We start from the raw sequence: 27,968 nt of genomic DNA, 5'->3' as shown, positions 1-27,968 counted from the left end.
GTGGGAGAGAAAAAGAGAGCCAAGGGAGAGTAATTTAATTGAGGCAAGTAAAGAAGCACCTAGGAAAGTTCCTTATCTTCACTGTTGCTGCCATGTTCTGTGGCTGCTAAATAACATTACCATACATTTATATCGAAAGTCATGAGTCAACCACCAAAACTGGCAAAACAGCATAAAACAGGCTGTACCCAAAGCTATTGATGAGTGACAACCAAAAAGCCAAAGTCGGTGGGTATCTTTCTTTATATTTCTGTAGACAGGTACGACCACTCAGACAAGAAAGAAGAAAATCCGTGTTCAAACTTGGCAATTGAACTCAGAGAAAACAAGTCTTTGTTGTTCATCGAATTAAACCTGCACAATAGAAAGGTTACAATAATCCAAGACTAAAAAGCAACTACAATGGCCTTAAAAACACAATTGAGTCCACATTTTACATTTTTTTTGGGAACATATATGAAGAGAAGAATAAATTCAAATCTCAAACATTTTAATTAACATTCAACGAAATTATACATTTATTAACAATTTTTTTGCAGCACCTTTTATAATGTTGCAAAATTTTAATTATTTTTACAATAAAGAAAGGTTTTATACATACTGCTAGATTTTGGAAACTAAATTTTTTAATAAAAATTTAAAAAGTATTGAAAATAATCTTTCGCAAAATAAAAAGTCTTATGCTACGATAGACTATTGCAAACTCCATTTTGTGGCAAAAAATATGCAAAAAAAAAAGGGTTAGAGAAACTACTACAAATAATATTTACATCACAATTTTTTGTAACACTAAATAAAAAACTTTTCATTGCTAAATGCCAAATTTTTCATGATATAAATAGAGATAATAACCATTATATCAAACTTAAATGTCTTACATTTTAGTAATACTATTTCTCACACATGTTCATTTCCACAACTAATGCCCAAATCATTAGAAATGTATCTGTAAAACACTAAAGGTAGTATGATAAAGTACTAAAATTCATGCACAACTTACATTACACAATATTATCGGAATCTGTAGTTGTCTCATCTCTCGAATTCTTACTAGCATGATCTTTAGTGGACATTTCTTGAGAGAATAGAAAAGGCTTGGGAGGAATTTCGGGGAGCTCAAGTTCACTTTCAAGCATTTTCAAGACTTTGCTCATCGAAGGACGGTCTGTGGGCTTCGTCTGTATGCACCAAAAGGCAACTATTACTATTTTTTTCACAATTTTGTTTTCACTTTCTGTCACATCTCCAAGCTCTATATCATCTCCATGATCAAATTGATCATAGATCCACGACGGAAAATAAATTTGACTGGAATGTTCTGCAAATGGATTCAAGTTTTTCCTCCTTCCCACCATTTCAATCAACATCATTCCAAAACTATAAACATCAGCTTTATATGAGACGCCTCCAATATTTTTGTAAAACAACTCAGGAGCAATATATCCTAGTGTCCCTCGTGCTGCTGTAAGAGAGACAATATTGTCATCCACTGAATATAATTTTGCAAGGCCAAAATCTGAAACTTTTGGTCTAAAGTTTTCATCTAGAAGAACGTTATGTGGCTTGATATCAAAATGTAAAATTTGCATTTCACAACCTCTATGTAAGTAATCAATTCCTCGTGCCACTCCAAGGGCAATCTCAAATATTTTCTCCCAACTTAAAGTGTTATTCTCTGTTGAAAATATAATTTTATCTAAGGACCCATTTACCATGAAATCGTACACAAGGGCCTGTTTTGATCCTTCCACACAAAATCCTATAAGTTGTACCACATTAACATGATGAATCCTTCCAATAGTTGCAACTTCATTGATGAAATCTTGTCCATTAGCTTTTGATTTGCTTAACAATTTTATTGCAACTTCTCGACCACTTCGAAGTTTTCCTTTAAACACGGAGCCATATCCTCCTTGGCCTAATTTAATCTTGAAATCTCCTGTCATTCTCTTTACTTCAGAATAAGAATACCTTATAGGCATCAGATTGTTTTGACTCTGAAGAAAGTTCTCTATCATATCATCCATTGCTAAATGTCTTCTCCTTAATTTGTGTATAACAAGTGCAATCAAGCCAAATATCCCCAATAATGTTCTTGCTAATATAATTCCTGTTTCTCAAGAAAAGAATAATTCAAATTAGCTTTGATTGGTTAATTTTAACATTATAATGATAATTAACTAAAATAAGAAAAAGAGAAGAAGAAATGAAAAAAAAAATAAACATACGTGTAGAAGGAAATCTTCTTTGATAGGGAGAGTGGTAGTATTGCAACAAGTAAAATGAGATGTGATAGAGGCGACGAAGAATGAGATTGATATAGGTAAAGCACTGAGTGTTGTGGTAAGAGGTAGAATATAGGGAAGTGATGGACCAAGGTAGAGAGTTAGGTAAAAAGTAAGGGGCAAAGGAAGACCTTAGTAAGAGAGAGTTTGAGAAAGTATCTTAAAGAAGGAGTATGTTGACTTTCCAACGTATCCTTGATGAATTGTCAAGGCTTTTATATATACACCAAGTAGGAGCAGTTGCTTAGGATTAGTTATTGAAAGGGCAATTAGTGAACATCATGGGAAGAACAAGTTAGCTCCTTGTGTATATTGGGATAATGGATGTGTATTTTAACCTTATCGCATAGTGTAACTTAGTGACACTCAAAATTGTGTCACGTGCTTTTTGAGAAAAGGGGAAAAAGGAGACACACACATGCACTTATATATATATATATATAAAACTACTTCAATTACTTTCACAATGCGATTATTTTGTAAGTTTTTTTCATATTAATAGAAAAATACAACCAATATAATGAATACAATAATCTAAAATCAATTAAATGTTAAATTATTTATTGTAAAAAAATATTTTCAGGATTATCTTGATGAGAGTTCTTAAGCGATCTTAAAAGGTTTATAAATATGCTTGGATGCTCCACCAAATGACACACCAACAATTCATCAAGATTATTCTAAAAATACAAGAGTAGAAAACTTTCCTCCCTAGAGAAAAACCATCCATGTTCCATTGTTAAGCTAAGGTTCTTGTATTGTGAAGAGTGTGGTTACTACTCATTTTTGTAATAATTTCCATTGCGAGATTTTTGAGATAAAAAGGGTTGTAAAAAGCCCAGAATCAAGATCTTGGAGTCACTCTGCATTAGTCTTGAAAAGGCAAAAAACTGACATAAGTATGATCGGAGTAAAAATTATTTCGTAATTTTTTGGTAATCTGCATGTTTTCTTACATTGATATTAGAGCCGAATCAAGGATTTTCATGTTGTTATGATCTCTGAAAAACATGACTAACATGCTAAGATTCATTAATTATAGCTTAGTTTATGATTATCATATTTTTTAAGCTTATATGGCAAAGGCATCTTAATGATAATTGTAGAAAGGTATGTTTCTAAGGTCTGATTGTTGTGAAAATTGCCCAAAAAATAATAAATAAAAAGCCCAAAGAAATCAAATAAATAGAAAAAACATAGGAATTTATGTGGTTCAGCCTCTTGTCTATGTCCAAAGAGTGAAACCGTTCTTTTATTATTGAGAGATTAAAGTACAATAAATTGACTTCTATGGTTCCCAAAACCAACCCAGGATCCCTTGCACATCCTTTTTCAATAACCCCCCAAGAACGCTCACCCAAACTACTCTAGCTCCACATAGAGCAAAAGATAGAGTTACAAAGTGTTATCTTTCTAGAACTTTCAAAGCACCACTCACTATTCTAAAGCCTAGAAATCCACTTTTATAATATAAAAATTCAAAGTAGAATGTGATTAAGATTCGATGTGGAATAAGAAGTTTAAAACCATTCAACTACTTAATGTTGTATACAAATAAGAATCATAATCAAATAAGATTTAGAATTCTAGTCAACCTAAAACTCAACAAATCTCCACCTTTGACTTGAATTCAAACTCTTTAAGGCTCTTCCACCAATCGCACCTAATTGCAACCTCCTAACTCCACCTACTTTCCTACACATTAAACAACTCTCCAAGTACAAGACTTTCCAAACCATTGGCCTTAAAAATTACCACGACTACACATACTAAATCAAGCATGGTCCAACACTCATTTTCATAAAATGGCCAATGCAACTGTGTAGCCGTCAAGTCAATGGCATTAATTGACTTCGAAAATGGACCTCAATGACCTTTCCAATTCACTACTAGTAAGATTTTTCGTCTTTTCACCACTGTCTATGCCATGAGAACCTTTCATCACCTTCTCGGCAAATGAAATCTCACTTTAGTAGCCACCATCACTTGTGCACTGTTCCCATCCCTTCGAGACCTCACATTCTAGACGATACAAACCATTATGCAAATTTCTCCTCATCAAGACCATGGCACCTTGTGTGACTTTTACCACTCCATCATAAGCAAAATATTTACACCCTTTGGAGTCTAACAAGCTCAATGATATTAAATTCTTACGCATCTCTAGGACATAGGCCACAGCACCTAAAGAGCGCACAACCTCATCAAACATTTTGATTTTCACCATTTCAAGACCTATGGCCTTCATTATTGACTTGTTACCTAAAGTCAAATTCTCAGACACTCCTGCTTGAACTAAATCAAAATAATCCTTTTAATAACATACATGAATGGCAGAAGCAAAATCTAAATACCAATCAGAATTTGTATCCATATTTTCTGATATTACAAGGACATCACAATCATCACCTTCAGCAACAAAAGCACACTCACCTTTGTTCAAGTTACTTTCATCCTATTTTGTAGGACAATCCTTTTTAATATGTCCATACCTTTTGCATTGAAAGCACTAAACATTGCTAGATCTAGACTTGCCACCCTTAAATCCCATGTCGAATGACTTCCTTCTACAAACCTCAGTTATCAATGCCAAGCTACTTGAATCTCTATCCCCTTTCTTATTTTTCTTTCAAGTTTCACAAGACATTAATGTTGCTTGTGCTTGTTCTAACGTTATTGTATCTACCACACATATCAAAGATTCCACAAATACCTCATAGGAGTTTGGGAGCCATGCTAGGAATAACAGTACCTTTTTATCTTTCTCCACCTTCACATCAACCTTCTTCAATTGATCAATGATCCCCGTCGAATTCGTTCATATGCTTCATGAGGTCTCCATTCTCTTCTATCTTTAAGCGATACAACTTTCGCCTAAGTTGCAACTTATTAGAAAGATTTTTTGTCAAGTAAATCTTTTTCAATTTTGCCCACAACCTTGGAGCAGAATCTTCATCAATAGCATAGTTAAGCATGTTATCTCTAATGCAAAGCCGAATAGTGCTCACACACCTTTGCTCCAACTTTGCCCATTCAACATCCTTCATGTCATCTAGTTACCTTTCCTCCTTTCTTAGCAAGGGACACACCAAACTTTGTTGCACAAGGAGATCTTTCATCCTTCTCGGCCACTACGTGAACTAGTTTTCCCATCAAACTTTTCAATTGAAAAATTTGTAGAACTAGTAACTCTTGACATATTTGTTGAATCTTGATTTTCTCAAACCCAATGCTCTGATACCAGTTTATTGTGAAAATTGTCCAAGAAACAATAAAAATAAAACTTAGAGAAATCAAACAAACAGAAAAAGCATAAGAATTTACGTGGTTTGGCCTTTTACCTACATCTACAGAATGAAACCGTTTTTCTATTATTGAGAAATTAAAGTATAATAAATTGACCTCTATAGTTTCCAAAACCAATTTAAGATCCCTTACACACCCTTTTACAATAACCTCCCAAGAATATTAACCCAAACCACTCTAGCTTCACCTAGAGCAAAAGATAGAGTTACAAAATGTTCCCTCTTTAGAGTTCTCAAAGCACTGCTCACTATTTTAAACCCTTTCTCAAAGCTCAGAGATCCACTTTTATAATATAAAAGTCTAAGTATAATGTGATTAAGACTCAATGTAGAACAAAAAGCTTAAAACTATGCAACTATTTAATGTTGTATACAAACAACAATCCTAATCAAATAAAATATAGAATGGTAGACAACCTAAAACTCAACACTGATTTTTTCATCATATGATACTTATATGTGCTTAATGAAATCTTGACAATTTAAGCTTCATGTGATGAGTAAATATTGAAAAAAAAATTAAAAGTTTGATCTGAAACTTTGATTATATTTTCTCTCTATCCTATGTTTTTTTATTTACGATTTTATACTAATAATATCCTTTCTTGATAAACTTTCCATCAGTATATTATTTGTATCATTTGGATTTGTATGTTTAGAGAACTTTGCAAAAGAAATTGAGACTAAATTGAAAAAAAAAAAAAAACAGACCAAAAGCCCAAACCACTTTCGACTTAATGCATGTCGTACACCCTATACTCCAGTTGAAGCATTGACCACCATAATGGATTCTCTTTTCTAAGATCAACCAACTAACATAAAGAACATGACAAAAAGCTTCTACGAAGCAGTGCGTGGATTGCACATGCCACCAAGGGATAATGATTTGCATTGAAATAGTTTTCTTGGGTAGAAAAAGATGCCCACTCACACCTAGGTGGTGTGTGGTGGCGTGTAAGGACTCTATGGAGGTGCGCTTCTGACACACTATCACTAAAAATTCAAGAATATTGCTATTTATTTCTTTTATAGTCTTTTCATAATTTTAACATTTCTCAAAAATATTTTTAAAATTAAAATATGCTAAAAACATAACTTTAAATTTTCGCGACTCATTCGTGCACGCGGAGCCACATGCCTTTGTTTTTGGGTCAGTGAGAGTTTATGCTACACTTATGGGAATGTGTGCAACAAAGAGATGTCTGGTGTGCATTTTATGAATTTTTAGAACCTATAATTAGAATTTTCTCCATAATTTGTACCTTTTTGAAATTTTAATTATTAAGAAAAATACTTAGGTTATGTCTTTAATATTTTAAGTGAATAGCATTCATGTGATACATGATTTATATGATGACATTTAAATTATTCAGAAATTAAATATGTTTAGCATGATATAATTTTATGAGTTGTTAAGCATGCTAAGTTCTCTAGTAATATGCAATTTAGTGTCATATCCAGAAATGCCATGATAAGTGGGAGGTGTTGGTATGAGTGAAATTTTTAGAATTTTTCTCCTAAAACTAAAATTTTACGAATTATTTTGAATAATGTTAATAATTACTTGTATACTAGAGATGATTACGAGCATATTGAATTTAGTGTCATAAAATCCAATATCTCTTAAATAAGCAAGGGGTTTTCAAATGCCTTGACCAAATTATGCAAGAGGCATACCTGAAAATATAACTCAATACCATTGTGATCTTGAAGACTACCAAAATTGTTGCAAAAAGGATCGTTGTGCACTCTTTACTATGTTGAGTAACATGCACAATGATCAACACAATTATGATCTTAAAGCCTAGCAAAATTGGTGTAAGAAGGATTATGGTGCATGCTTTTACTATGTTGACACCATGCACAAGGATTTGATAGGCAAGTTTGAGTAGAATTAGACAACTCATGAGATGTGGCAAGCCTTTAATAACAAATATGGAATGGTTTATCTAACTAAGTTGTGCTAGTTGAACTTAAAGTTCAATACTTATATGAAAAAGGCATATAAATCAATGAAAAAACATTTGAGAACAATATCTACCTTGATTAGCTTAAGGCAGTAGAGATTGTCTTAACAGATGAACAATAGATTCAAGTAGTCATTCCCTTTTTTTTTTTTTTTTACTCTTGGGAGCACATGAAGACAGAGGCGACATATAATGATAGCGTAAAAAAATTTTGATGACATATTATGTCATTTGGAGTTGGAAGATGAGTGCTTGAAGGTTCAAAAATCTACCACAATTAATGTTGTCAATGTTGCAAAGCCTAGTTCATGCAAGGCATCTTGGTCTAAGTGAAGAAGAGTCTTTAAGAAGGACACTAATAATGGATTGCACCAAAGAAGGAAAAAACTACCAAGCATCATAAATGCAAGCTTAGTGGTAAGAAAGATAGAGCCAAATTAACTTGTTATAACTATGGAAAATTAGGACATTTCGCTTGTAGTGCATGAAGTGAAAGTAAGTACTTTCCAATTGTATGTCTCATTTTGATTGCTTTGTGGCTAGTAAAACTTTATCTATTCATCCTTTTCTGATGTGGTTTGTGGACTAAGAAAAGAGTTGGATTTTTCGAGTTCCATCTAATTCTAGTTAGATTTAAAAACATAAAAAATGAGAATGATACTAGCATGGAGGTACTAGGCATTGGCATTTACAAGTTGGAAATGTATAGTATTGTACCTTGCTTCTTCATGATGTCATTTATACTCCAAAACTTTGGCAAAACTTATTTTCAGTTATAATCATGTTAAACTTAGGTTTTAGGTTTGCTTTTGAGGGAAATCACGTTGGTATTTTTATAGGAACAATTAATTATAATTGTGGTTTTATTCGAGATGGTTTGATGATTTTAAACACTAATTATGCTAGCTATAATCATGTCAATGATCTATTTCTTTAATTGTTACCCATGATAATGTTTGTAATATTTTTGTAAAATGGCATGCTAGATTAGACCATATTTGACAAGATAAAATGACTAGATTAGCTAAAAAAGGTCTTTTAGGCCCATTCGCTAAAGTTTCTTCGCCAACCTATGAACATTTTTTATAGAATAGCAATTAAAAAACCATTTTGGAAAAGCCAAAAGAGTATTTGTTCTATTACAAATATTCCATTCAGACATTTGTGGCCCAATGAATGTGAAGGCAAGCCATGGTGCTCCTTGTTTCATTACATTTATAAATTGCTATACGTGTTTGGTAATGTCTACTTGATTTGCCATAAGTTCAAAAATACACTATGTAACCTTGATTGAGAATCAACTAGACCAAAGCTTAAGCCTGGAAGAACAAACCGAGGTTGTGAATATTTATCTGAGTAATTTAAGAGGCTTTGTCATGAAAAAGGATACTCAAACAACTAACGATTCTAAAGACTTTTCAACAAATTGGTGTAGTGAAAAGAATGGACAGAATCCTCTTAGACATGGTTAGGTCGATGATGTTGTAAACAGATATTCTCTTATCTTTTTTGGGGGATGTACTTTTGACTATTTCTTATGTTCTTTATTGTGCATCGTACAGATCAATACTTTCAACCCTATATGAGCTTTAGACCAACAGAAAACATAACATGGGTAATTTGCAACCTTGGGGTTTAGCTACTTTTGTACACATTACTTAGTATAAGGATGGGAAATTATATCTAACAGCAAAAATATGTATCTTTACAAGGTACTTTGAACACTCTAAGGGATATGTGTTCATATGAGAACATGGAAATGGAAGCATAACCAAACATAAGTCACGAGATGTGATTTTCTTAAAAGAAGATTTCCCAAGCAAAGGAGAAATTCATAATGAAATATACCTTTATGAAATTGAAGGTCTTGATATTGGCCCACCAAGCAGCCTAATTGAGAATGTGAAAGAAATTCCTCAAACTTTTGGGGATAGAGAGAGCCATTTACCATTAAGTTCATCTATCACAATAGATAAAGATCCTCAAGTTGAGTTACGTAGAAACAAACGTATATGTATCTCTTATCATCGGTTTCAGATTGAGGAAAAGCTTTCATAATTGCTCTACAAAAGGAGGCTGAACTGACAACTATTCAAAAGGCTTTATCTTCCTTTACTACACAAGAGTAAAAAAATGCAATGAATTATGAAATAAAATATATTATGGATGGCAATGGGTACCCTGTTATAGGGTACTCGCGAGTACCCGACTCGATTATATAGGGTTAGGGTATCTTATAATCGAGTTTGAGACAAGTTTGGATAGTAATTTCACCACTTGTATTAGGTTCGGGTAGGGCTCAAGTGTTATCCCTTAGGTACCCACTACTTGAACCCGATTATGTTGATAATTACTAAACAATAAAATAATGTTGATTTTATAATTTAATAATATTAATATATTAATATATAAATCCTAGCCCTTTTTTTTTCTTTTTTTTTCTTCCCCTCAATACTCTTTCTTTTTTTTTTTCTTTTCTTCCCCTAGCCGCCTCTTATTCTTTTCTTTCTTTTCTTAGTCGTTCCTAGTTCTATACCTTCTAGTCAATGCTCATTGCTCAACTCGCTTACTTTTGCTGCTCTTTCGTCTTGTTTTTCTTTTCTTAGTCGTTCTTGGTCCTGGTCAATGCTCAACTTGCTCCCTAGCAACTCCTTTTTCTTTTCTTTCTTTTCTTAGTCATTCATTGTTCTGGTTAGTGCTCAAATCGTTGTTCAATTGCTTAATTTGTTCTTGGTTTGTCTTTTCTTTCTTTTCTTAGTATTTTAATATTTTTGTACATAATAGGTTTTAAAACGGGTACGAATACTTATCGAGCAGTGTTTATATATTTGGGTTTGAATTATGGTACTAATTTTCAAAAATATTTAGGTAGTTATAGGATTCAGGTATTATCTCAAAATTAACAGGTACCCTACTCGTTAACAACCCTACAATTTATAAGGACAAATCATGTTTGAGACTTAATTGAACTTCCACTAGGGCGTAAGACTATTGAGAACAAATGCATTCTAAAAGCAAAAGGCAAGGCGGATGATTCCATTGAAAGATACAAGGCTTACCTAATAGCGAAAGGGTACACACAATAAAAAGGGGTGGACTATGAGGAAACCTTCTCACCAGTAGATAGGTTTGCCTTAATATGCTTAATTCTAACCTTAGTTGCAAATTTAGATCTAAAGCTTTTCCAGATGGGTATTAAAACAACATTTCTCAATGAAAAACTAGATGAAAAGATCTATATGAATCAACCTAATGGCTTTGTTGCAAAAGCTCAAGACCACAAAGTTTGCAAGCTTAAATGATCTATCTATGGGCTAAAGCAATCATCTAGACAATGGTATCTTAAATTTCATCACACCATTATTCATACTAGGTTTGTGATTATTGAATGTTAAACGGTTCAAAGGAAGTTTCATCATATTGTCATTATACGTTGATGATATACTATTGGTTGGGTATTGCCACTAAAAAGTGGTTGTCCTCAAACTTTAAGATGAATGACATGGTTGAACCAAATTATGTACTTGGATTTAAGATCCTAAAGGATTATTCAAAAAGACATTGGTTTGTCCTAAGAGACATATATCAAGAAAGTTCTTAAATGATTCCAGATGCAAAATTGCAAAAACGCATTGATACTTTTATTACAAAAATCAAAACCTTGAATCCTTATATAGCTCCTAAGACTGCAAAAAACAAAAGTAGATGGCTTATGTTTCTTATTCAAGTGTAGTTAGTTATTATATGTATATGTTATGATGTGCACCAAGCTTGATATCAACTTTGCAAATGGTTCAATAAGTAAATTCCTATCGAACCTGTCCATTGGAAAGCAATTAAAAGGATATTGTGCTATCTTAAGAGAAATATTGATTATAAATTATGTTATTCTAGTTCAAGTTTGAACCTCATTGATTATAATGATGTTGATTGAGGAAGTGATAAGAAACAATCTTGCATACAAATATCATCATCAAGCTATGCGTTCTTGCTCAATGGTGGCGATATCTCACAGAACAACAAGAAGCAATCTTGCATTGCCTTACCAACTATGGAAGTAGAATTTTTAGCTTGTTCAACAGTCGTACAAGAAATATTTTGGTTGAGGCGATTCTTTCAAAATCTTGATGTAATTAGTTGTGCCTTAAATCCAATGACCATTCATTGTGATAGTATGACAACAATTTCTTTCATGAAGCATACAAATATCATGACAAAACCAAACACATTGATATGTGAAATAGCTTCATTAGAGATTTAACAATGCAAAAGGACTTGATCTTAAAACATATTTCCACTTGTCATATGGCTGTGGATCCTTTGACTAAACTTATTCTAAGGGATGCCTCTGTGACTCATGTTAAGCCTTTAGGACTTCATAGATGCTGATTTTTTTTATTTTATGTATTGAAACTTTGGGATATTAAATGTTTATGTAATTTTTTTCCATAATAGATGGATTTATGTTTATATATTAATTAGCAGACAAGAGATATAAGATATGTCAACAAGTTCGAAATTGTCTCACTTATACCCGTAATCGCATTTAACCTTTCTAAAGGCGAGCAAAAATGAGACACAAACTACAAAAGCTTTTAGATAACAAATATAGTTTGAAATGTTGTCCTGGTTGGAGCCAAGATGAGGTCCATATAATAAATAATAACTAAGGGACCAATAATGAACTAGCCCATAATCCATGTAACCTGTGGAGGAAGCTAGATGTGAGGCCTAATTTGGCGCCTAAAATGGCAAGCAAATGGGAAACTCAAGTTAGATGCTATTAAAGAGCGACTAGACTAAGACTTGTACAGTTTTAAGGAGTTTTACGTATGCTCTTAGAGACAAACCCTTCACTGTAGTATGTACTTCATATTACATGCACTTTATAATCGATATAGGAGGTGACAAAATGGATCTTTACTTCTTCATCGTGTGAGTCTTAATTAGGAGGTTAATAAAACTTGTACTATGCACTTTATGCCTTTTGACTCTCATAAAGTGAAGAATGAATATCTGCTACTTGGGTATGCTACTTAAGATCATGGATGATTCGATTATATAGGAAATTATTGAGAAAACGCTCTTTTTAAAATAAGTAGTATTGGGGCAAAGGGAAAGATATTTGATACTACATCAATGCACTATATTCAAGGTCAACCAATTATGTTGCTTTTGAGGGCTATGATATAATTATGATTATAAGTTGCAATGTGAAAAGAGGTTGAAGTATGCTCATTGTGGGATTGAGATACTCATATTTGATGTGTTTAAATAAGTCTAGGACACATGAGACAATTTTTAAAAGGGTTTATGTGTCTATGTTGGCTCTAATGAGTTTCTAGTATAAAACTTCCAAAATTCAAGTTTTTTTTCTTTTGAAAGTTAAAATTGTATTTGATTCAAGAGAGGCTTTTACAAAAGCTACCCATGAAGGGTAAAAAATCTGCTTTGCGGAGAAAGCAGCTATAGAGAAAAGCATACACCAACTCAAAAAAAAAAAATCAACCTAGGCTATGTATGGGATCAAGACAAATAACCACCAATAAACATGGACCAGCAATACAAACAAAGGGTTCATAACACCCATCATCACATAAACTTTCCCTCCTTTTGCAATGGGAACAACATTCCCATGGTAAGGCATCATTCTCTAAAATGTTGCTTACCAAACATAAGAATATTATTCCCAGGAATGTGGTATACATTCCTCATACCAAACACAACCTAAGAATGTTATGAAAATATAAGAACATAAAACTTTTGTTCTAGAGAAAAACTTCTCTCCCTCCACATAATGTTAGACTAAGGTTCTTATATTGTGAAAAGTATATTGCTACTCATTTTTGTAGTAGTTTCCCACAATGAGTTTTTAGAGATCAAAAGGCTTGTAAAATGTCTAGAATCAAGATCTTGATTTTACTCTAGGTTAGTCTTAAAAAGGTAAAAGACTAGTACAAGTATGATCAATACAAAGGTTTTTACACAATTTTTTTAATGCGCATGTTTTCCTACAATAAAATATATAATATTTATAGCACAAAATATATTTTTTTGATTAAATTATGCAATTAGTCTTTATGCTTTATCAAAGTGGTGGATTTAGACTTTGTATAATAATTTGTAAAAATTGAGTTCCTGTACTTTCAAAAATTAACAATGTTAGTCTAAGGTGTTAAAAATCTTCTGTTATCTATAATGATATGACGTTTGTCTGTGTTGACGTGATATGTTCTTGCTAATATGATATTAAATCAAATGACATAACGATAATAATGTGACATTTCACAAATGATGCAATAGTAGTACTGATATGACATAACCAAGCACTAACATGAACTTTATAAGTGCGGACATGAAATTATTCAACATGAACTAATGGTTTTAAATGGGATTGGAAAAGAAACAAATGAAAAATACAAATAGGTTTCTTGGATTTATGGAAAGAATGTTATGAGACATAGAATAATTGAATTTTTGTGCTTTATAATTTAAAATTGTGAAAAGAATATTATGAAATAGATAAAAATGTCACATCATCATATTTAATGCCATATCAACATAAATAATAGAAAAAACTTTAATATTATTAACAATTGGAGTGACATTGTCAATTTTTAAAAAAATAAAGATTTAATTTTTACAAATTATTGTATAAAGACTAAATTCATCACTTTGATAGAGTACAAAGACTAATTTCAAAATTTAACCATAATTTTTTCTCCTACTTGGACATGCTTTTCTTTGACATTCATGTTAATTTGGTGTTTATTGTAATATATATATATATATATATATATTTATTTATTTATTTAGTCCTACAATATGATGTCACATAGTCATAAACTTTCATGGTAAATGGTGGGGCTTTACCTGTTATTGCAACACAAATGATCTGGGTTCCTGCCAAAATATCAAATAAAAAATTAATGCTATACTTTAGCGGAAGGTAAATTTTTTTAGAGGTTTTTATAGCCTAGGTTGGATTGGGTATCAGTACTAGATAGGCAAATTTCAAAACCAAAGCCTAATTTGTCCATAAACATAATATTTAATTTTATATTAATTTTCAAATAAAATTGAGATTTAAAATTAAATAACATATTATTTACTGATATAAAGTTTTCGAATCAAATTGGGTAGACTGGAGCCCAAGAACCTAAGCCCAAATACAACGCAAGCTTAAGACCCTAAGAACCTTGGACACACATCTAATTAAACTACTGATGAACTCCGAAAACCATACCTTTGCTAGGTGCACCAATAAAACGAGATAGTGAACTACCTCCAAGGAAAAAAGTCAGGTTGCCTCGTATATATGTAACTAATGCATACGGCAACAGGATGGCCAGCCCTAGCAATCTATAATATATTCAAGCAAAGAATAAAAATCATTAATAAGAAGTTGAAACATAAAATAATCTAACGTTTTAATTGAAAATTTTTGAAAAATATTTGTCTCCATTTCTACTCTAAGTATGATGCGTAAAATTTGCAAATAAATTAATTGTTTATCTTATTTTATTGATCATATCTGTAATTAATAAAATACTACAAAATACTCACCTATTCAAAATCCAATTATCATCGTCATAGGAAAACCATGCGATTTGGAATCCCGTCAACAGCTTTCTGTAAATATCAGAAGTAGAGAGGCCAGTGATATTGGCAAGCATGATTGGAACCTGGGCTTCAATTCTGCATGACTCATGGAAATCAGAATTTGCTGTTTCTCCATCCAAAAAATACAAGTAACAAGGTCGAGGGGAAGGGGTATTGGCGCAACGAAAAGCATCGATATAAACCCAAGAGTCGTTGATCTGCGTCGTGCAATTGACGAGATACATGATGCTAAAGTCAGAGGTAGTTTGATAGAGATATAGTTTTTTCGCGAAAGGGGTGTACCAAGGATAGGAACTATGAGGAATGGAGCAGTTATCGTTGCCAAGACTTACGTCTAAAAGTTGAATGGTTCCATCACTATAAGAGATGTGTTGGACATAGAAATTCCCATATTTCATGGGGAAAATGGTGCGGTTATTCTCGTCATCACACTCGAGTTCTAGCTTACGGTTTCCACAGCTGCGAGGCTGGGTTTTTAACCGAAAAGGGTAACTGATGTTAATGTTTCCACAGAAAGAAGAGCCGCAGTGCTGGCCTCTGGCAATGCAAAAATCAGGGAAAAGTGATAAAGCAAGGGCCAGGAGGCCGACTAATGGAAGTTTTGTACTAAGCATATTCTGAAATTGGGTGAGAAGAAGAAGGCTGAGTAGCTATAGTTTTAACTTCAATTCAGGCAAGTAAAGAAGCTAGGAGGGTCGCTTTTCTGATCACTGTGCTGCCAACCATTCTATGGCTGAAACTCAGTCAACCAAAGTCAAAGTGTCAGCAATTGATACCAAAAAGTCAAAAGTTTTGATGTTTTTCTTCGTACTTCTGAACACAGGCAGGATGAATAGAACCACTCAAACAAGAAAGGAGAAAATCCGTGTCCAAATTGACAGCTAACCTGTGGGAAAAAAATTACAATAGCTTTGAGGTTAATATGATCCAACAGTACCATAAAAAACCAAATGGCCAAACAAGAAACACATTTGAGTCCATATTTTACATTTTCTTTTGTTACGTGTAGCAAAGGGTAAGTGACTAAACAAGTAGCTTCCATCCTCAAACCTCAACTCTCTTTTAACAATTTAGTAATAAAATCAAGCATTTTATAATAATTTTATACTAATATTTAAATCTTAACTTTTTGGTAATGTAAAAGAAATTTATATTGTTCATTTAAATATTTAATTTAGTGATTGATATATATATTTGTTCATAGATTAGTAAAATTCAAATCTTCTCTTTCCTCAAGTAAAAAAATAAAGTTTTATATCGTAATAGGTCATCGGGAACCACATTCGGTAACAAAAACATGAACAAAAAATGTTGGAAATTGTACTTTTCCATCACTTTATAGCAATTGGCATCTTGTTGCAAAGGCTTGTACAGATTAAATTTTGCAGTAAAAGTATTGGTATATATTGTATGCATGTAACACACATGTGTATATAAAAAGTAATGGCCAAATATTAGATAATGTATTTGAGAATTTACTATCAAGAATGCAATGAAATGGATGGAATTTGGATGCCCAATCTACAACCTCGTCTTACCTCGCTCTGTGTTTATTTTCCATGGGTGGGTTTGGGCTTCCCTTGCAAAAGTTCAAGCTACAGAACTCTCGGACCGAACATAGCCCAGTCCGGTCCAAGCTCGATAACGAAGGAGATTTCTGTGTAGTGTCACTTTGCAGGCAAAGGAAAAGGATTTGAAAAACGAAAGAAGGCCCATCTTATCCAATTGGTAGTACTAAATAGAAACAGCAAGAGTGAACCAGTGGAAGAGAAACCAAAACAAAATGGCAGTCCTTTGTGCTTCAACCTCAGCCATCGTCTCTTCTTCCTCTTCTTTTTCAGAAAGACATTCATTTGGTTCTTTAAGAAAGACTATTCCCAGTAACCAAAGCCCATTTCTTGGGTTCTTCCCGGTTGTGGCATTGTCGAAACCTTCTTCCGTTCGGACAACGACTCTGTCTTTCTCTAAACGGGATTTCCGGGTTTGTTGTCAGGACCTCTCTCTTGTCGCTGAAAACGAGCGTTGGATGTTCGATGAATCCGAGGCTGGTGGCCCTGTAAAGACTCTCTCTCTCTCTCTCTCTCTATTACTTCTGTATCATTGTCTTTTTTTCTTTCTTAAAGTTCTTTCTGGGTTTTGAATGGAATGTTATGTTAATTTATTTATAACTATTGAAGTGATTGAATTCATGGTTCTTTTGGTGAAAAATGGTGTTTTTTTTCTCAATGGTTATCTGAAAATTGGGATTGTTGTCGGTTTGAACTTTGAACTTCGATAGTAAAAGTTTCTGCTTTGAAACTTTAGCCATTAGATTTCTCTTGGGGTTTGTCAAATTGGGTATTTCTGTTTCTTTTAAATGACAATTATTGATTAGAGGTTATATATATTGGCAATTTCTGTTCTGATGGTGTGACATAATTTCCCTTTAAATTGTGATTGTGTCTTTTCTCTTTTTCAAAAGTATTAATGTGACATTGCATTCACCTTTGGATACTTTTAGAGTATGCTATCTGCTTCTTCCTGTGTTCTTTGATGATGTTTCTGCTTTTCTCCCTTCTTGCTTACTTAATTTGGATCATGTTCTTTTTTGCAGGACATTTGGAACAACACATGGTATCCCAAAGCTAAAGATCACGTGAATACCAAAAAACCATGGTATATTGTTGATGCAACAGACAAAATTCTGGGAAGACTGGCATCGACAATTGCTGTGCATATTCGTGGAAAGAATTTGCCCACTTATACTCCTAGTGTGGATATGGGAGCTTTTGTGATAGTGGTATGTGGTTTTTTGGTCATTATTGTAGTAGACTATGTTTATGAGTTGTTTGAGTACTTGTTTGTGTTGTTGTTTGGCGATGGTTGGATGTTGGAAAGAGGTTTGACTATTTGAAAATGTTGGTTGCCCTTTGAAATTTACATGTTGCAATTGTTCTCTAAAAAGCGTGCTTTTGTGCATTTTGCTACAATTTGTTCCTCATTCAATAGAAAAGCTTTTTGGCCTGATTGCATTTGCTATCAGTAATAAATTGATAATTATTACTTTTCTTCACGAGAAGCAACTTAGGGTCTGAGCAACTTGCATTATGAGTATACTGATCAAAAAGGTGCTTGTTTTGGTTGTTTCTCTTTGCTAAAAACTATGGAACTGGAAAAGATGCTGCATTATTGACATCCTAGTGGTTGGCAATGTGGCAGTGCAGGATTACTCCCTATTTGACAGTTTTATCTTAAAGATAATTGCTGGCTGTTGACTATGGCTTGTGAGTAGATGGTTCTAGTTTTGTGAATGTGTGCCTAGTTATTGGAATATGGCTATTACAAGTGATGTGGATTACACAGATCAATGTGAAAGTTGCCCCTGTCAGAGGGGGTGAGAGGGTGGGATGGAGCTTGTTATTGAACTTCACTGCTAGAGGAAGAGAGAATTTGGTATCAATCCTCATCAATATGTAATGCCAGCTCTAAACTAATTTGATAAAGAGAATCCAAGTTATTTTCACTCCATGACCACTATGATCTTTCTTCAGTTGTGAAATACTGAGCTTGGTAATTCTGTGGGGGTTCAAATTATATGTTTGATAATGATAAAGCAAGCTGGAATGCAAGTTCTGATCTCTAAAGTGGTCTGCAGCATCTAATGGTCATGGTTGCCTTTGCTAACTTCTGCTATACACTAACTAGATGAAAGACATTTTCTTGTATATCAACCATTTTATGTGTGTATAAGTGATCTTAGGGTAATGTTGGTTTCTGAGTTGGCAGCCATTATCTTGCTCTCTAATTTAGTTCATATTGCATTAGAATAGTGTGTTATGATGACAAAAAGTCTTTTATTGACTTCTGTTGGAAGTGATTCCTTTCTCTTGGAGTCCTAGCCTGCTTAGAAACTACTCTTCTATATCAGGATCCATGCAATTGTAAAGAGTCTGGCAGATGGTGATGGATCTAAAGAAAGTGTGCCTTCTTAGGGTTGAGGCTTTGAGTCGGCTCTTTAGTAACTTAACTTCCAAAATATGCTTTTACATAATATTTTCATGTTAATAGATGTATCAAATTTGCGTTTTTATAGTAAAAACAAATTTTCTCTTGTAGAAACATGTAACCTTTTGGCATGGATCTGGGTTTTATATATTTTGAGAAAAGATATGGTTGCTTAAAGGATCATGCTTCGACTTATAATAATTTGGCAATTTAGCAGAGGGAGATTTGATGATACTGCCTGATTTCTAACACTATGTTTATTATTTGACTTAGAAATCCTAAAAGTTTGTTCTGTACTTCTATCCAATAGGTAAATGCTGAAAAAGTTGCTGTATCCGGAAAGAAAAGGACCCAAAAGCTCTACAGGAGGCATTCAGGAAGACCAGGTGGCATGAAAGTGGAAACATTCAACCAGCTGCAGCAGAGAATTCCTGAAAGAATTGTTGAGCATGCTGTTCGTGGTATGCTTCCTAAAGGAAGGGTAAGTTTATTGATTTTAAACTCAAGACTTATATGTACATATAAGTTCAACATGAATCTGTATATGGGTATAAATTTCTCCATCTGATATTTCGATGATTTAGTTGCTAAATAAAAGGGATAATAAGGCCTCATGACCCTGATTTTATTTAATTGCTGATCAATCTGAACTTTTGGTTTAACTGTTTGTGTGGCTAGTTTTTCTTGTGTGTATGAGTGATGCACATTCTACTGCTAAGCTTTTCATGCAGTTTACACTAACTAGGAATTTTCCAAATAGGACTCTAGCAAGGTCGTCAAGAATGAGAAAAAGTTTATTCTGGATTCTCTATGTGCACACCTTGCCAAGCTAGTTTAAGTAGTAATAGCTTCACCAAGGTGGCTTCATGAAGTCTGTATGTTTGTAGGAACCATGTTGTAGAATGATAAAATAAACTTGGTGGTTGAGGTATTATACAAATAAGCATTGCATTGGTAATAAGGACTGCAGAAAGGCTGGTTAAGGTCATGGGTAATGGATGAATCTAAAATGTATAAGTGCTGATAGAAAAGGAAGCTTAGAATCTAAGGAACCAAGTTAATGGTACAGGTCATGTGCAAAGTTCTAACTAGCAGCTTTAATTTGTGAATACAATCATTATAATTTGTAATATAGCACAATTGGTAACGTGTATAGTGAATATATCAAGATCAAGTCTTTAGTTATCCATGTCTTATGTCGGCTTTTGCACTCAATGCATTTTGGGTTCATTCTGTTCCAGAAGTTTTTATTTCTTCAGGAAACAATTATGCTGTTTCCTCAATGCTGCGTGCATGATTTTTATTGGTTATTACCTAGCTCTATACTAATATTTGTCTTTTTCAGCTTGGTAGAGCATTATTTAACCACCTAAAGGTTTACAAGGGCCCAGACCATCCGCATGAGGCCCAGAAGCCTATTGAGCTGCCTATACGGGACAAGAGGATACAGAAGTAGAAATAAACAAACCTAAAACAGGGTCCGGCTTGAGAGATAGCACGCAACGACGCCTTCCACCCTGCTTGCCATTTTCTCGTGTATTTGGTCCTCAGGGGTATGGCTTTTGTTCTTTGGCTCTAAATGTGCGACTGCGTGCTGCCCTTGTTTGTAATTTGATTGTAAATGTATTTGAAATGACTCTTACATCTCTTGAGCTAAAGTTGCATGCCTAACTCTGATGGAAATTTATGCTGTGGGTTTCAGTTGCTTTGATATGTAATTTAAATTGAATCTGGTGTTTGAACCAAGTTTGATTTGTTAATCAAAAAAATTCTTTAATATTCTTATTTTGGCATCTGTAACGACTGAACTAGGCCACGATCACGGAGTTAGAGGTCAGCTACTAGATATGGGACTGGTTGTCAGTTCCAGAAATTTAATATCAGAATAAAGATTTTTCTTTTATTCCTACTTAAATTATTCACTTACAAACGACCAATGTGGCTGTTGTTAGATGGTAAATATTCCCCCAAAAAAGATTGGAAAAAGTGTTACTTCTGAAGCAAAGCTGCATATAGAAGTTGATTCCAAGTATCAGGCACACCAGCAAGACACCAGTGGCTGCAGTCAGTGAACCTGGGGCCGCCGCCGGCATAGATGGAAGGGTGGCCATCTTTTCTTAGCTGTGTTAACAAAGTAATGTCAAGTAAATAGGCAGGTTTAGCCATGTTACTCAATACGCTCTTTAGAATAGCTTCCCCTGGCACGCCAGGGCCTGGATATGTTGATCCCTTCACTGGTTCTGTTTGTTCGGTGCAATCTTTATGGTTTGGATCATTCCATTCCTTGGCACTGAAAAGAAGCAAAGTGAAGAATTTTAGTTCAAATTGGTCAACTTGATTTCAATAAAAGAAGATGATCAAGGGATGAGGAATTAAATCAAGAAGTTACTCCAAATGAACAGCTGCAACTCCTTGGAAGAAGACTGAAGTCTTTGAAGGATCGATGTTCTTGTCAACCCAATTAGCCCAAGTTGTCATGGCAATCTTGTACGCTTCCATGTGATCCATCTCTTTCACCGTCTTGTTTCCAAATTGAAAGTAGTCCCAACTACAACACAATATATCAGTTCTTAAGCCCAAATTGTTTTATTCGTAAAATTTTTAGTAAACAGAGTTCGCTACAGCTATACAGTGTAAACATAGTTAGAAATAGTACGTTTGCAAGCGTCCAGAGTGAGTCCACCAGTGATAGCTATTGAAGATCAAGACATCAACTCCAAGCCACCGGTTTCCGGTACTGATCGAATCAAGCTTCAAAACTTTACCAATTTTTTCATAGGCCATATCAATCAGGAACCCATTTTTCAGCCAGTTAACTGAAACCTCAAAATCCTGGACAAAGAAAGAAAACTTAATTATAAACAGAAGATTTCAATCAAAATTTGATGGCTAAGCTTGTCATCTTATAAATATATGGTTCAATGCTGCATATTTTGCCCAGTGAAATAAGGAGATACCGGCAATGAAAATGTTGAGAGCAGCCCTCTTGCGCCGAAGGTATAGTTAGAGTTAGGGACTGCAGCGTCTAGCATGCAAATCAGTGATCTCCACATATTGTTACTTAGAGAGTCCCCCACAAACAGGATCTTCTTGCCTTTATACTTCTCCAGGAAATCATTACCATTGAACCTAAAATCAAAATTCAGCAACCACTTGAAATTAGAGACATGAAATGTGAAAATGAAACAGAAATTTTCCGTCCTAGCTTGAGTCGTTGAGGGATAGGTTTCACCTATAGCCACCCACCCTAATGTTAATATACCTTTCTCCTTGTCAGCCAAAAGGATATTTAGTTTCTCCTTTATAATTTCATCTAGGCTCCACCTAATGACATTATCATTTCCCCTTTTTATATAGATAAAATTTTACCTATTACAACACGTGAAAACTTTTAAAAACATTTGATCTAAGCCCAGGACAACGTTTGGTTCAATCCTTCATCTACTCCCGGTTCTATTCCCCAATTTTCTTCTCTTTTCTCAAAAAATAATCAGAAAAAAGCTAATAAACTTATCATTGGACAAAAGCTAATAGCTAGAACATGCTTGATATATCTAATGCACCGTGCTTTCATGGAACCAAAATTAAATTCAAACAATCAAAAAATTTTCCCTTGGGTATGAGAAAAGAGAAGGCTTCACCTGGGGAGGTCACAGCCATTAGGCTGCCATCTATATTTGAGGTAATCTTTATCAGGTCTGCCATTTTTCTGGCAATCGAAGCCGCCTCCGATGAAGGGACAACTCGAAGAATCATAAAGAGGGTTAAAGGAATTATCAAGAACCCAACTTCCTTGAAAGAAGTCACAGCTGCTCACTTCGTTTTCCTTCACTACTTCATGACCTGTATTATAGCTATGGATATCTCCATGAACCAAGACTATGACTAGAGAAAGAGAAACAACTAGGAGGCAATGGTAACCCAAGAAACCAAGGCAGGCAGCCATTGAGTAAGCAAATTGAAGATACTACTGCCAGTAAACGTTATGTACCAATTGTTAAGGAAGGAAAAATGTGGTTGGAAAGGTGTGATTTAATTTCAAGGTTTAATTAAAGTAACAAATTAACTTTGTTTTTTATGAGCATTATCTGGCAGCCAGTGAAGGACATAAATTTCAGCACAAATTTAGGTTTCTTACATAAAATCTAGAATTTATAAGTTTGGATTATTATAGTAGCCAATAAATTCACACCTGGCACTAGCTCATTGGTCGAACTTTGCCAAATCTTGGTTTCAGTATTCCATATATGTTAATTTTTCTTGTATTGTGTCAATTTTCCTTTTCTAGTGACACTAATATCAGATTTTTGCTTGCAGATTATGCATATTGATTCTATGTCTAACAATTCCTTAGTTTATGCTTCTTATTTCTACCTTCAAATAGCTTTAATCAGGTGTATGGCCCTAAACTGTACCCCCAGAAAAGAAAGGTGCATAGCACTCCATGTCTAAACCCTAACAAGGCTTGGTGGAGTCTTTTTGTGTTGTAAGAGGTGCCGTGATGGCAAGAAGCTCACGTTCCCTTCACTTTGTGGGTTTGAGATTGAGAGTTTGAGTCACGACAACACCTATCATTGCCATTGGATGTCCCTTACGCCTTTGAGTGGGATTGGGAGGCTGAGAATGGAGAACTTTTAGACAAATGATTAGGAGGGGATTTAGAAATTTTTTTGAGTGGTGTTATTATTAAAATAATAATAATAATTAAAAAAATATAAATATATTAAAATTTATAAAATAAAAATTTTAATATTAAATTAAAAAAATATAAATTTAATACATTCATTTAATACTTCAAATTAAAAATATATAAAATAATTATAATTATCCACAATGATTTTTTACATTTTAAAAACAATATAAAATAATATCAATAAAAAAACTATCGAATACATGTTTTTCAATATATGTTATCAAATAATCATTCGTTTACTTATCACTCGTTCATTTACTTATCACTCTTTTGATATAGAACTTGAATTTTTAGAGAAAGAAAGTGAAAAATGCAATCAAGGATTAGAAAGAGGAAACGTCACTACGAGTCTCAAGAGTAAAATGGGGACAGAGAGTAGTTTATGTTTTAACTTTTTTAATAAAATCTTAAACTATAAAAAAAAAATTTTTATCTTTTCATGTAACATTTAAATATTAATATATAAAGTATTTTTTAATAAATTTACTTTAACTTAAAATCTTTGATCTCATTCTCTACAAGATTGTAAAAAAATTAATGAGTTCATTAGTATTATTAATTACATAAAATTTAATAAAATTCAATAAAAATTATATAAAAAATTAAAAATTTTGATAAATGAGTGTTGACACTCCTCAAGGTGGATCCGCCCATGTGTATGATGCGCGTGGTGGTGGTGGAAATTGTCTACAGTTGGAATCAACAACAGTAGAACCAGAAGTAGGTGCATATGTAGTGGATGTGATGTTGGCGATGGTTAAAGTCAACATTATTGGTAGTGATGGCATGAAGTTGTGGAGTTAGCTCAATAACTGTGCACGCTTGTGGTCCTAAATTTGACTTCTTCTTTTTTTTTTATCATGTTGCCTTTGTTTATTGATTTATTTTTTTGGATCGATATTTGTTACTGCACTTATTAAGTTCTTTGATGTATGTATTATGCGATATATATATATATATATATACATATTAAAAATTATTTAATTTGATTATAAGTTTTACTTGTAATTTAATTTTAAAAAATAAGGGTAGTAAAGCAGAATCAGTTTCATATAGAGGGTAAGAGTGCAGATAAAGTGATAATTGAGTCAGTGATAGTAAAAATGTTTGAGCTCAAATACAATTATAATATTCAAAATTGAAATTTGATGAAATTTTTTTAAAAAAAATTTAATTATATTATTTTGAAAAATAAAAATTTTAATCACTTACACATTAAAACATAACAATCCCCTCATGACATTTCATGTCACAATATTTTGATCACATGACATATCCACATCAGCTACTCTAACTATAACTTGACCATCTCCACGTGGTAATAAAAAAAATTTCAACTTTTTTTGTGAATCCAAATTTATTTCGCTACTTTTCAATACAAAATTTTATCACCATTTGCATTACATGTATAGGTTTTACAATTCATCATTGAATCTTACATAATTGAAATGTATTGAAATATAAAAAACAAAAAAGTAATGGAGCTAGAAATGCCAAACCCATCATTAATTATACAAGTGAGTTCTAGCTAGGACATAAATACCACAAGCAATACATTCAAACATGCTCAATAAGAGAAAAATTTATAAATTAATAAGCAAAGATCCCAAATTCTTACTTCCTTTTTTCTTTTTTCATTTTCCAACTATCTAACTAATTTGCGAAGGCTGTAAAGGAAAAGGTATCATAACAGAGTCCTCTGAAATTTAATGTGGATGGGTCCGGGAGAAAGGGGAAGGGGAATAGCTGGGATTATTAGACACAAGGGGGCAAAACCTTGATAATTTTTGCCAAGGCAGTAGGAGTTACCAAAGACGGAGCTAGCCAATTTTTATTAGGAGGGTCAAAGACGAAAAAGAATAAAAGTAAAAAAATTTTAAAACTAATACGGTGAATTTAACCAACAATCAAAAAATTTATAATAGTTAATATTATTATATAACATGTAAATAAAAAACCAAGAAAAAAAAAAGACTTATAATAGTTATTTAAGAAAGTTATGTTCGATGATATTTCCTGGATTCAAATTCATCAATTATTAACTTTGTACTAAAAAGTAGACATGACAATTTTGAACACGACACGAGAAGATACGGATTAAACAGGTTTTGAGTTTAGTGTTAACGTGTTTCGTATCTAATCGTGTCAGACACGTTAAGATACAAAAATTTTCGTTTCTTAAAGTGTCTGACATGACAAATACGTTTAAAACACATTTAAACACGTTTACTTAATAGTGTTATCGTGTTTAAACATGTATATGTGACACATTTATTAACCTATTAAAAATTAATAGTTAAAAATTATTTTAATCTTATATAAATAATTTTAAATAATTATTTTAATAAGTTTTTTTAATTTTATAAAGGATATAATGTAATTATATATGCTCAATCCTAATTTTTAACTTTTAATGATTATTTGATGTTATTATTATTTTTGTTTTATTATAATTATTTTTATAATTATAGATTTTAAATTTAAATAATAAAATTATATTTAATTGTAAATATTTTTATTTAATTGTGTTAAACGTGTTAATCGTATTAAACGTGTTATTAATCGTGTCGTGTCGTATATTAACACGTTTAATAAACGTCTTAAACGTGTCGTGTCATATTGCACGTGTATTAAACGTGTACGTGTACGTGTTTCAAATTTAAGATACGAATGTTAAACGTGTCATGTTCGTGTTTAGCATTAACGTATTTCGTATCTAATCGTGTCTGATACATTTACGACACATTAATACGAATTGTCAGATCTACTAAAAAGACTAATAATGTCTTTCTCAATATAAACAACTAAATTATCTACAAGAAACTCATCATTCATTTTGTTTCAAAATCTTGTTTTTGGAATTTTCATTGTTGAAAAGGCTCTCAATCAAGTGGTAATTTTTTTACTTTTTTTATTTTTACTAATCTCTGGCACAATTAGACCAGGTAATTTTAAACACAACACGTTAATACGACACAGAAAGACACAGAGTTAAACAAGTTTGGGTTTAGCCTTAGCTTGTTTCATGTCTAATCATGTCTGACACATTTAAGACACGAAAATTTTCGTGTCTTAACGTGTTAGACACAAGTAACACGTTTACACAAGTTTAATTAATCGTGTTATCGTGTTTAAACGTATAAATGTGTTTAATCGTGTTATCATGTTTAAATGTATATACATGACATGCTTATCAACTTGTTAAAAATTAATAGTCAAAGGTTGTTTTAGCCTTACTTAAATAATTTTAAACAATTATTTTAATAAGATTTTTAAATTTTATAAAGATAATAATATAATTATGTCATGTTCAAATCCTAATTTTTAATTTTGTTTTGTTATATTTGAAATTCTTATTATTTTGTTTTGTTATAATTGTTTTTATAATTATTGATTTTAAATTTAAATAATAAAATTATATTTAATTATAAATATTTTTTTAATAGTGTTAAACGTGTTATTCGTGTTATTAATCATGTCGTGTCATATATTGACACATTTAACAAACGTGTCTAAATGTGTCATATCATGTTATACGGTTATTAAACGTATATGTGTACGTGTTTCAGATTTAAAACACGAATAGTATTCGTGTCGTGTTCGTATTTAACCTTAACGTGTTTCTTGTCTACTCGTATCTGAGACGTTTAAGACACGAAAACATGAATTATCAGGTCTAAGCACAATTCAGAATGTATTTTAATATTTTCAAAACTTTGATGATGAGATATATCAAGCTCGTAATGCCTCAATTGAAACTTCAAAATAAGTCCTTCCTGTTCTGTGAAATCTTAAGAATAAAAACTCTCAGCTAACTTGCAAATATTATCAATATTGAATGATTTGTAATTGTTATTAAGATCCAAAGTAGTGCTTAAAGTTAAAAGTTCCATAGCTTGCTCATTGAATCTCAAATTCAATTCTTGTAACTGGGAATCTATTGTCAATAAAAATACATTAACTCGATAATGATGTTCTACAGTTACATCTAATTAACGAGATCGACCTTTGCCCAACATATATTATGCACCCATGTCAGGAATTTCTATATTATGTTTTTGACAAAATTTTTTCACATTCTCAAGTCAATTAGACCACCTATCATCTCTCA

At 32.7% G+C, this 27,968-nt stretch overlaps 3 protein-coding genes across 4 annotated transcripts; 1 reads left to right on the top strand and 2 right to left on the bottom strand.

The window, feature by feature from the left end:
* Positions 18-15,862, bottom strand: LOC18594368 (rust resistance kinase Lr10). Of its 2 annotated transcripts, XM_018124858.1 has the most exons (5): positions 15,124-15,862; positions 14,804-14,919; positions 14,431-14,460; positions 1,001-2,110; positions 18-354 (listed from the first exon to the last, which is right to left on the bottom strand). In XM_018124858.1, the coding sequence occupies exons 1-4, from the start codon at positions 15,792-15,794 to the stop codon at positions 1,002-1,004; spliced, it is 1,926 nt and encodes a 641-aa protein (XP_017980347.1). In that variant the 5' UTR covers positions 15,795-15,862; the 3' UTR covers positions 18-354; position 1,001. The 2 variants fall into 2 exon arrangements, with proteins under 2 accessions (XP_017980347.1, XP_007021956.2); XM_007021894.2 differs by lacking the exon at positions 18-354 and having other exon boundaries at positions 833-2,110.
* Positions 16,896-20,943, top strand: LOC18594367 (50S ribosomal protein L13, chloroplastic). The gene is made up of 4 exons (XM_007021892.2): positions 16,896-17,236; positions 17,774-17,959; positions 19,475-19,645; positions 20,510-20,943. The coding sequence occupies exons 1-4, from the start codon at positions 16,964-16,966 to the stop codon at positions 20,618-20,620; spliced, it is 741 nt and encodes a 246-aa protein (XP_007021954.2). The 5' UTR covers positions 16,896-16,963; the 3' UTR covers positions 20,621-20,943.
* LOC18594366 (protein trichome birefringence-like 42) lies at positions 21,045-23,242 on the bottom strand. The gene is made up of 5 exons (XM_018124888.1): positions 22,806-23,242; positions 22,122-22,293; positions 21,821-21,996; positions 21,554-21,712; positions 21,045-21,454 (listed from the first exon to the last, which is right to left on the bottom strand). The coding sequence occupies exons 1-5, from the start codon at positions 23,108-23,110 to the stop codon at positions 21,154-21,156; spliced, it is 1,113 nt and encodes a 370-aa protein (XP_017980377.1). The 5' UTR covers positions 23,111-23,242; the 3' UTR covers positions 21,045-21,153.

This window comes from Theobroma cacao, chromosome 7, assembly GCF_000208745.1.
Source record: "Theobroma cacao cultivar B97-61/B2 chromosome 7, Criollo_cocoa_genome_V2, whole genome shotgun sequence".
NCBI classification, from domain to species: domain Eukaryota; kingdom Viridiplantae; phylum Streptophyta; class Magnoliopsida; order Malvales; family Malvaceae; genus Theobroma; species Theobroma cacao.
The sequence above is the reverse complement of the archived record's forward strand: the minus strand, read 5'-3'. Positions and strand labels throughout refer to the sequence as shown.